General features: G+C 39.4%; 2 protein-coding genes across 2 annotated transcripts; both read left to right on the forward strand.

Annotated features, from left to right (window-relative positions):
* The first annotated feature begins 1,591 nt into the window (after nucleotides 1-1,591).
* LOC114824973 (BTB/POZ domain and ankyrin repeat-containing protein NPR1) lies at nucleotides 1,592-5,129 on the forward strand. Its single transcript, XM_029102967.2, has 4 exons — nucleotides 1,592-3,151; nucleotides 3,347-4,100; nucleotides 4,348-4,545; nucleotides 4,637-5,129. The coding sequence occupies exons 1-4, from the start codon at nucleotides 2,606-2,608 to the stop codon at nucleotides 4,900-4,902; spliced, it is 1,764 nt and encodes a 587-aa protein (XP_028958800.1). The 5' UTR covers nucleotides 1,592-2,605; the 3' UTR covers nucleotides 4,903-5,129.
* A 1,650-nt stretch (nucleotides 5,130-6,779) lies between these two features.
* LOC103435227 (BTB/POZ domain and ankyrin repeat-containing protein NPR1) lies at nucleotides 6,780-9,839 on the forward strand. The gene is made up of 4 exons (XM_008373612.4): nucleotides 6,780-7,548; nucleotides 7,966-8,719; nucleotides 8,920-9,117; nucleotides 9,452-9,839. The coding sequence occupies exons 1-4, from the start codon at nucleotides 7,015-7,017 to the stop codon at nucleotides 9,706-9,708; spliced, it is 1,743 nt and encodes a 580-aa protein (XP_008371834.2). The 5' UTR covers nucleotides 6,780-7,014; the 3' UTR covers nucleotides 9,709-9,839.
* Nucleotides 9,840-10,346: the final 507 nt, after the last annotated feature.

Consider the following 10,346-nt stretch of genomic DNA (forward strand, 5'->3'; position numbering starts at 1 on the left):
TGTCGAGTGCCAATAAGAAGTTATGCCAATTTCGAAACTATTTGACTAGAAAACCTTATATATGACATTTAGCAATTTCCTAGCGAGTATGCAAATATCTGTCATGTGCTCACTAGTCACAATCAAATATAACATAATATGGGATGGGTTCTCTTGTTCCTTCTTGGTAGTAGGTAATACTTTTCTTTTCAAATTCATTGTTTGCATGGGAAAATAACATTTCCTATATAATATGCGACAATAAAACATGTACATTAAGTTACATAATGTAGTTCATGGAGTACCAATCAATTATAGAGAACATGTATATAGCGAATGTCGACTTACATACATCTTGTTGACCAAATGATCACATCATTTTTTTTTCCTTCTATATAGGAGAGGTATGAAGAAAAAGATACAGTGATAATGTCGTAAGACTGCGTTCATTCTATCAAATAATATAGGTGAATGATAATCAGGTCACATATACTAGTATCTACTTGATTACGAAAGATTTAAAAGTTCATTTAAATCTTGGAAAAAAATTGTAAGGTTTTAGTTTTAGAGTAGATTAGGAATATGTAAAGTGTATTTTTTTTTCTTCTAAATTTTTGTGAGAGGGAAGGAATTTATGGAAGTGAAATAAGTAACGAGAGTGAAAGTAGCATTATGACTAACCACTACAAGGTGGCTCAATGGTTATGAACAAATTTCAGACTCGTATTTCACACGGCAAGTTCTGAATTCGATTATTGGCGTTGATGAATCACACAATGGTGGTCAGAAGAGGCTAAAATGACCACGTAAGATTCCTAAAAAAGAAATTGACATAGTGAAACTATCAACTGGTCTTTTTTTTTAGGAAAAAAAAGTAGCATTATGACTAGTTTTTTTTAACAATTTCCTTGACCCAATTGTTTGCCTATCACATTCAAAAGATTTCACACAAATATAGCATATAGGGCTATGTGCAAATATTAACAACTTTTTCTCTACTTAAAGCGTGGGTATCATCGCTTTATGTCAATTTTTATCAGAAATTTTATGAAGAAAAGCATCACATGTTAAACACGTGGGTCATATTTAGAGACAAATTTTGGTCGTTCTTAAGGCCTATGTGACTTGGAGTAAGAAATACACTGACTAATCTCTTCGGCTCGACATAATTTTGTTGACTTTATTTGGTTTACTTAACTCACGATCTTTTTAATTTTTTGTAAACGTAATTTTTAACTCCACTTGGGAGCAGATTCTCCATAAATAGGGGTAAGGCTAGCCGACATCCACCTATCCCAGACCATGCGTAAAGCGGAAACCATGTGCACTGGGTACGACATTTTTGTAATTTTTAACTCCAAATCATCTAAAATCTCAAAGTAACGAAAAGCTTTTAAAAACGGCTGCGTTTGTAACACGTGATTCGTTTTGAAGGAATTTTAGACAGTAATTGACACGTAGTCCATTCCCACTGCAAGTAACTTTTGTTTGGTAAATTGTCAAAAGAACAAATGGTACATCAGCATATGTTCTCATGGAACCAGTAAAAAAAATGCCATATGCTTATCATCCTAGCCCTTAAAATAAAGGAAAAGATGACATCTTTGCCTTTGAATCACAAGGTATTGCAACTATGGCCGACACCAAACCTCTCTCTCTCTCTCTTTCCCAATTCACAAACGAAAGCGAAAGATAAACCAAAATAGTAGACCACTGTGCCGACGATGGCTTTCCGTTTTTCCACACTGCAGTTTTGCAAACAAAAACAAAAAGCTCCCATTAGTTTACACCGAATGGATGACGACACTGTGTGCGTCACCTCACCCCAGCTGGGATGGCTGATGCCATCTCAATCGTCACCAAAGCGACTTCATCTCCCCCTAACGAAATTTCTCACCTCTTTCTCACCCCTCTCTCTCTCTCTCTCCTCTTTCTCTCTCTACTTTCTGACTCTGTTTCTCTGAATTGATTCCTACCCTTTTGGCTCCCCCCCCTCTGTCCTCTCTGCCAATCTTGGGATTTGATATCTGTGAGTGTTCTTCTGGTTGAGATGGTCGAAGGTTTGATTCTTCTTGTTTTCGGGCTTTGTGTTTGCTGCAATTTTTCTAAGATTGATCCTGCTGTTTTCCTTTGTTTATGTTGTTCTGGGTTTTGAAATTCAGGGGGATTTGATAGAAAAAATACAAAAGTTTCTGTTTTGTGCAGTATAAAAAATTCCAGCATAGAATATAGTTGATGCAAAAACTGGTTTGTATTGTTCTAATTAGATCTTGAGCATCAAGATTCTAGTTTTGTGTTTTTGATTTTACCTTTCAAAATTGAAGAGCAAAATCACAGATTATGACAGGTTTGGATTTTGTGTTAAAGTTGTAAACTTTAATTCTGTGATCGTATTGGATCATCCCCTTCTGTTCGGTAATCTGCTTTTCTCGCTTTTCGTTTCTGGAAAGCACTTTTGCTTGGAGGTTTTCTTGACCATATCAGTCAGAAGAATCGTAATATTTTGAGAGCCGTAGCTTGTGATCGAAGAATTAGACAGCTTTGGGGCTCTTATTCTTCAAGCAATATGTGATTCCGCTTGACGTCGATACGTCCTTAGGCTATACTTTTGGTCCGAAGTCGATCAATGGCTTATTCAGCTGAACCATCATCCTCTTTGAGCTTTACTTCCTCATCCCCTTTGTCAAATGGTTCGATATGCCACAACGTATCGTGCTCGGGCTCCGAATCGGTGCCAAATCTTGAAGTAATCAGTTTGTCCAAGCTTAGTTCCAGTTTGGAGCAGCTGTTGGTTGATCCTGGATGCGATTTTAGTGATGCTGATATCATCGTTGAGGGGATTCCTGTTGGTGTTCACCGATGTATATTGGCTTCGAGGAGTAGGTTTTTTCGCGAGCTATTCAAGCGAGAAAAGGGGTCTTCTGGGAAGGGAGGCAGGCCAAAGTACTCTATGAGCGATTTGCTGCCTTACGGGGATGTTGGATACGAAGCCTTCTTGGTTTTCTTAAGCTATGTGTATACCGGAAAGCTTAAGCCTTCTCCAATGGAGGTGTCAACGTGCGTTCACAATGTATGTGCCCATGACGCTTGTAGACCTGCTATTAATTTCGTTGTGGAATTGATGTACGCCGCTTCCGTTTTCCAAATGCCCGATCTGGTTTCGATATTCGAGGTTGGTCTTCTGTTGTTTTGAATTTGTGAGCAGATTTTTGTTAGTCAAGTCTATGAGTTCATGAATTCGTAAATCAATATATTTTTTGGGGGGCATTTTCTATCCAACTTAGTTATGAATGTTATGATAGACTGCTCATTCTTTTGGTAACATAAATGGAAAATAGTTCTGATTTGATTGTCTGTGCACTGGCAGCGGCGCCTTCTTAATTTTGTTGGGAAAGCTCTGCCGGACAATGTTATCCCGATTCTCGTGGTTGCTTTCCATTGCCAGTTGAATCAGCTCATCGCTCAGTGTATAGAGAGAGTGGCTCGATCGGATATTGATGATATCTCGATTGAGAAGGGACTTCCTGATGAGGTTGTGAAGAAAATCAAAGTTCTTCGCCGCAAACCTCAGGAGGACTGTGTCTCAAACTTGCCGCCTGTGGATCCCTTGCATGAAAAGAGAATCCGGAGAATACATAAGGCTTTGGACTCGGATGATGTTGAACTTGTGAAACTTCTTTTGACGGAGTCTAATATAACCCTAGACGAAGCAAATGCTCTTCATTATGCTGCAGCTTACTGCGATCCTAAGGTTGTGACTGAAGTGCTTGATCTGGGTCTCGCTGATGTTAACCTCCGGAATTCTCGTGGTTATACAGTGCTTCACATTGCTGTCATGCGCAAAGAGCCATCAATTATCGTATTGCTTCTCACTAAAGGAGCTCGTGCGTCGGAGCTAACATCAGATGGTCAGAGTGCTGTTAGTATTTGCCGGAGGTTGACAAGACCAAAGGATTACCATTCAAAAACAGAGCAGGGGCAAGAAGCAAACAAAGACCGAATATGCATTGATGTTCTAGAGAGGGAAATGCGGCGGAATCCCATGGCTGGAGATACATCTATATCTTCCCAAATAATGCCTGATGATCTGCACATGGAGTTGCTGAACCTGGAGAACAGAGGTAAATGTTGCAAAACAAATGGCATTTTATCAACGATGGTCGACATATCTTGCAAAACAAAAGGCATTATCCAGTACTATATTCTTCCAATTTTATTTTGCGAAGTTCTCTTGGTAAAATGTTGGTTGTAGATATGTGTTCTTATTTTAACACCTGAATTTCAACCTTTTGCCTTCATATTTCTTCTTTCGATTGGTTTAGTGTGTCTCTGATTCTCTGGTGCGACATCTTGCACTTGTTATTGCAGTGGCAATTGCGCGATTGTTATTTCCTGCGGAGGCCAAGCTAGCCATGGTCGTTGCCCATACAGAGGCAACGCCCGAGTTTCCTAAGCCATCGTCATCGAAAGGCTCAAGTGGGAATCTGATGGAGGTTGATTTAAATGAGACCCCCACAATGCAGAACAAAAGACTCCACTCTAGGTTGGAAGCCCTTATGAAAACCGGTAAATCATAAGCGCATGCTTTTATCCGTTGCTGCGGTTTCAATTACATAATATTTAGTCATTTGTTCTAAGCTTTTTCGTATTGTGGCAGTCCGTTTGGGTAGATGCTATTTCCCTCACTGCTCGGAAGTCCTGGATAAGTTCATCGTCGACGACCTTCCTGAATTGTTTTTCCTCGAGTCCGGCTCCTCTGATGAGCAGAAGGTAAAGAGGAGGCGTTTCATGGAGCTGAAGGAGGAAGTACAAAAGGCATTTACCAAAGACAAGGCTGAGTTGAGCCTCTCCGGGTTGTCTTCATCATCCTCCTCGTCATCTCCCAGAAAATTTGGCACAAATCAGAAGGTTAGGAAATTGTGAAGGCGTGTAAATTTGTACCTAATAAGCCTTCGAAATACGAACAATTTTTTTCGACGTTACTGACGAGAGCGTAGGGAAGTGTTGGCCATCGGATCGGTAAAATCCGGGCAGCTGTGAATTGCTCTGTTAACTTCACAAACTAGCAAGTATACTAGTTTTGTACTTCTGTAGATGATGGTTTTGAATAGTAGCGATATTTTGATAAATGACATTTACTTTTCAAGCCATTTTCATTAGTTTTCCTTTCTTATAAAGCTCTCTTAGGAAGTTTTGGGACTCGAAACTTCGGGTTTAAGGACGAATGCTCTAGCGACTCCTATTTAAGAGAAACAAGATGACATTTTTACCAACAAAATAGTGAGCGTATAAAAGTTGGAAGGATTTAGGACTCGTTTGAAAATACTTATAAAATAGTTGAAAGAGTTGTCAGAATCAATCGTTAATAAAATGACAATTCATTACTAGAAAATCACTTTGTTGCTTTGTGTAAAAAACACATAGCCAATGCTTCTTGCAAGAAGCATTTTGAATATTTTGGAACTCAAAATAATTTTTTCTTTCTAAAAACGCTTTTAGTCATTATAATGCAGTTCCAAACAAGTGTCTAATTTTTTACTTTACAGACATAGATGACGTCATGTCTTTTGGCCATCTGCGTGTGTGCTCGAACATTTCTTTGAGTTAAACCATTTTTTCTCCTAATAGTACTATGGATTATCTTATTTATCTGGACTTTGACCGTTAAAATTTAATTAAAAATTTAATGGTCAAGATTTTACGCTAAAAAGTTTTAGTATCTTATTTTGTTTTCTCAGCGTACGTAATATTAAAAAATCCAAACTTTCATACTGCATCAGTCCTAATTAATAAACAATTATTTAATTATTTATCATTTTTCGTTTCTTCTTCAAAAAAGAAATTATTCATCATTTTTAAATCGCAAAAATGAGGCATATACTTCGCATGTGCTCTGCACATGGGTCCTCGGTCACATGCACTAACCTATTCTTATTGGAAATAGTGGATTATCTTGATGGATTATCGTTTTGGTTAAATTCTTGGGTCTAAATTTAATTTAAATCGTCAGTGAGTACTACGGTCTAGTAGTATTGTTCTTTATTTGAAAGTGAGAGATTTTAGGTTCGAATCTTGTAGATAGCGAATTCGATACCAAATTAGGCTGCCCATTGTGTGGTTTTGTCGAACTTCCCTCCCTTTAGTGTAAAAATATTGATGTACTTTGAAAAAATTAATTTAAATTATAAAGGAATAGATTCAGGAAAATACTTTTCTATATAATTTTCGGCACATGTTTTTATGAGAGCCTTTTTATAGTGTTTTTAATGATCTGAACCGTCTATCATTTAAGTCGTCTTTCAAGATCATGTCTACCAAATTTGAAACCATATAATTGTTGGATTAAAGTTTTAGAATTTTTGTTGTAGAACAATATTCATTAATTTCCTTCACTACAAATGAATGTCTTGATAATTTGAAATTTGTCTAACTTTTTGTAGGGATGATCTATAAATGCTATTGCAGAAAATAGATAGTTCGTTGAAACACATTACATAATGACCCCCACAAAAACGTGCCAAAAATTGTGAAAAAAAAATGGTGTCGCGAATACGCACTATGTATATGGAAAAAGATCCTCACCAGATCCTTTTCATGGGGATCCCGGGGATCGTGTAATCATGTCCGTTCATCGTACATCGTGCGATCAGAAATTATTTTAAATTTTAAATTAAATATAAATAATACTTAACAAAAACTGACTGCATGATGTACGATGAATGGATATGATTACACAATCCCCGAGATCCCAGAAGGATCTTTTTCCTATATATATCAGTTGTATTCAATAGACCTATTCTAATTCAAACATGTTTCCTCACTAATATGAGTTAAATTTAGAAATATCACTACTTAGGCTCAAACCCTGGAGCTAATAAACGTGGAAACCAACGTTCAAGCATCGTCACTCAAACGACGTTGACTATTTTCGCAGTAGCATCTTCAACCTCCTCCTGGATTATGTTATCCCATCAATCATCATGCTTTGTTCCATCTCCTTAATCTCCATGTTTGAATCTTAGCCCAGATTAACTAATGGCTAATTCATCCGACCCATCTTCCTGCTTGAGCTTCACCTCCTCTCCCCACATATCCAACGCCTCCATAACCCCCAACTCCTCCGCCTCCGACCCGCCGCCCACCCCCGACTTACTCACCAACCTCAGCTCCAATTTGGGCCGGCTACTGGCCGACTCCGGCGGCGACTACAGCGACGCCGAAATCACCGTCGAGGGCGTTCCGGTTGCTGTCCACCGATGTATTTTGGCTTCGAGGAGCGAGTTTTTCGCGGAGTTATTCAGGCGGGAAAATGGGGATTCCGAACAAGAAGGAAAGCCCAAGTATTGTATGAGTGATTTGCTGCCTTTTGGGCATGTGGGTTACGAAGCGTTTCTGGTTTTCTTGAGCTTTGTGTATACGGCAAAGGTGAGGGATTTTCCGGTCGAGGTTTCGAGCTGCGTTCACAATGTGTGCGGCCATGAAGCTTGTCGACCCGCCATTGAATTTTCTTTGGAGTTGATGTGTGCTTCTTCGGTTTTCGGAATGCCGGATCTGGTTTCCATATTGCAGGTTGGTTGGTGTTGTTTGCTTTCTGAATTTCTGATCAAACATTTTAATCACATCGATAAATTAGTCAACTTTAGCAATTAGTGTTCTTTTTGACCTTAGAAACCATGAGCATGCAATGCACAAACAGTACAGGAACACCCTATGAGTCATCAACGACATTGAAATTGTCTACTATGTAAAAAGACTTGGTTGTCTGCATTTTTTGGAACCTTTTACTCTTTTAAATTTCGCCCCTCCCCGACAATTCCTGGGTTCGCAACCACTGGTTTCGGCCATCTTAGTTGTGTATCTGTATTATGTTTTTCGTTTTTAGTCAACTTCTATCCAACTTGTTTTATAGAATGCAAAGATAGATTACTAATTCATTTGGAAAGAAAAATGGAAGGTTGTTCTGATTTGGTTCTGTGTATTTGACAGCGACAGCTTATCGATTTTGTACTGAAAGCTCTGGCGGATGATGTTATCCCAATCCTCGTGGTTGCGTTTCATTGTCAGTTAAGTCAGCTCATTGATCAGTGTATAGAGAGAGTGGCACACTCAGATCTTGATAGTATATCTCTAGAGAAAGCACTTCCTGATGAGGTTGTGGAGAAGATTAAAATTCTTCGCCGCAATTCTCAGCACTGCTGCGACCCAAACATGCCAGCCGTGGACCCCTTGCGTGAGAAGAGAATCAGGAGAATACATAAGGCACTGGACTCAGATGATGTTGAACTTATGAAACTTCTTTTAACCGAGTCTGATGTAACCTTAGACGAAGCCAATGCGCTTCATTATGCTGCTGCTTACTGCGATCCTAAGGTTGTGGCTGAAGTGCTTGGCCTGGGTCTGGCTGATGTTAACCTCCGGGATTCCCGGGGTTATACAGTGCTTCACATTGCTGTGAAGCGGAAAGAGCCATCAATTATAATATTGCTTTTGTCTAATGGTGCTCGTGCATCAGAGCCGACTTTAGAAGGTGAGAGTGCTGTTAGTATTTGCCGGAGGTTGACAAGGCAAAAGGATTATCATACAAAAACTGAGCGGGGGCAAGAAGCAAACAAAGACCGGATTTGCATTGATGTTCTAGAGAGAGAGATGCAGAGGAATCCAATGGCTGGAGAGGCATCTATATCTTCCCAAATAACGCCCAATGATCTGCACATGAGACTGCTGAAACTGGAGAATCGAGGTAACATTTCTACACTCTCAATTTAATTTGTAAAGGCATTGTGGTAGCAGATCATAGTCAGTATCCTTTTTCTTCTTGAATCTCAACCTTTCGCGTTTCATGTTTCATCTTTTGACTGGTTTAATATGCGTTGAGTCTCTGCTTTGGTCTCCTTCACTTGTTAGATAAGGCCTGAATCTGAAGTCCATTGTTTATTCCAGTGGCATTTGCCAGATTGTTATTCCCTGCTGAAGCCAAGCTAGCCATGGCCATTTCACAGGCAGACACAACGCCTGAGTTTGCCGGGATCTCTTCCTTGAAAGGATCTAGTGGGAATTTGATGGAGGTTGATTTGAACGAGACTCCCACTGTGCAGAACAAAAGACTCCTTTCTAGGTTGGAATCCCTTGTGAAAACAGGTAACATGCTATTATTGTGGTTGCATTGCAGAGTTTTGGTTGATCCTTTTTTTCGGCTTATTTGTTTGTACACTTTGACGAAAATCTGTGTGACTTTGCTCCCTATGCTTCAGTTGTATTCTGTTACCCCATTCCGTCACGGTGGTTAGAAAACCAAAAAACCAATGATCTTATGCCACATCAACCAAGTTAAGCAATTTTCCTAACCTACCGGACTGAATGGGGTAACATGAGCCACTGAATGAAAGTACTTGTATGTAGAATCTGCTGGATAAAAGTACTTGTATCGTCGTTTTTATTCTGTATTTGAAGCCTTCGTGTTCTATTGTGGCAGTCAGTATGGGTAGACACTATTTTCCGCATTGCTCGGAAGTCCTCGATAAGTTCCTTCAGGTCGACCTTCCTGATTTGTGTGTCCTCGAGACGGGCACCACTGACGAGCAGAAAATAAAGAGGCAGCGTTTCTTGGAGCTCAAGGAAGAAGTACAAAAGGCATTTGACAAGGACAAAGCTGATAAGAACCTCTCCGGGCTGTCTTCGTCATCCTCCTCACTTCCTCCGAAAAAAGTTGGGCGCAAGTCCAAAGGTTAGGAAATTGTGAAGGCATGTAAATTGTATCTAACTATAGGCCTCCCAGTTACTTGTAAAATGGATTCTGTTATTTCCAGTACTTCAATCAACAGATGAATTCTCTGATCAACGAAACAGTGTAATTCTTTACATTTCTCTCGGGCGCGAAACCAAAGTTACACTGCAAGATAAACAGCATATTGAGCACCGTACGAACCAAAAGATTATAACCAAATAAAGCAGAAGTTGAACTGAAAATCAAATGAATGAATGTATATAGAACTGTTTGATACACTTGAGCATGAATGGATTAGCCAGGCGTTCGGGCCGAAAAGAAAAACTGGAATCAGCAACGCCTATTTAGCATACAAGACGGGGATTTGTTGCGAAAATGCTAAACGAACAAGAACAGATGGATAAAATTCTTAGATTTTTTTGCGATTTTAAACTTGAATAGATTTTGCGGGTGAATCACATTTTTGCAAAAACAGTTGAAAACTGGAAGTTGCAGAGTGTGAAGATTGAAAAAAAAATGCAGACAAGTGAGAGGAGAGGTTACAGTGGATGAAATCTTATCGGGGTTTAAGTCCCCATTGCCCCTTTCGTTGTATCCTCTCTGGGTTTTCCAGAGAAGCGAAGATGGGAGTGTGCCTCTGTTT

The sequence above is a fragment of the Malus domestica genome, chromosome 05 (assembly GCF_042453785.1).
Source record: "Malus domestica chromosome 05, GDT2T_hap1".
In the NCBI taxonomy this organism is placed as follows: Eukaryota; Viridiplantae; Streptophyta; class Magnoliopsida; order Rosales; family Rosaceae; genus Malus; species Malus domestica.

What these genes read in the sequence shown, in the direction of transcription:
- LOC114824973 (XM_029102967.2), top strand. Translation starts at nt 2,606, where the DNA reads ATGGCTTATTCAGCTGAACCATCATCCTCTTTGAGCTTTACTTCCTCA. An exon ending in ATCTGGTTTCGATATTCGAG is followed by an intron (nt 3,152 to 3,346) that starts GTTGGTCTTCTG and finishes GTGCACTGGCAG; the next exon opens with CGGCGCCTTCTTAATTTTGT. An exon ending in GCTGAACCTGGAGAACAGAG is followed by an intron (nt 4,101 to 4,347) that starts GTAAATGTTGCA and finishes TTGTTATTGCAG; the next exon opens with TGGCAATTGCGCGATTGTTA.
- LOC103435227 (XM_008373612.4), top strand. Translation starts at nt 7,015, where the DNA reads ATGGCTAATTCATCCGACCCATCTTCCTGCTTGAGCTTCACCTCCTCT. An exon ending in GCTGAAACTGGAGAATCGAG is followed by an intron (nt 8,720 to 8,919) that starts GTAACATTTCTA and finishes TGTTTATTCCAG; the next exon opens with TGGCATTTGCCAGATTGTTA. An exon ending in GGAATCCCTTGTGAAAACAG is followed by an intron (nt 9,118 to 9,451) that starts GTAACATGCTAT and finishes CTATTGTGGCAG; the next exon opens with TCAGTATGGGTAGACACTAT.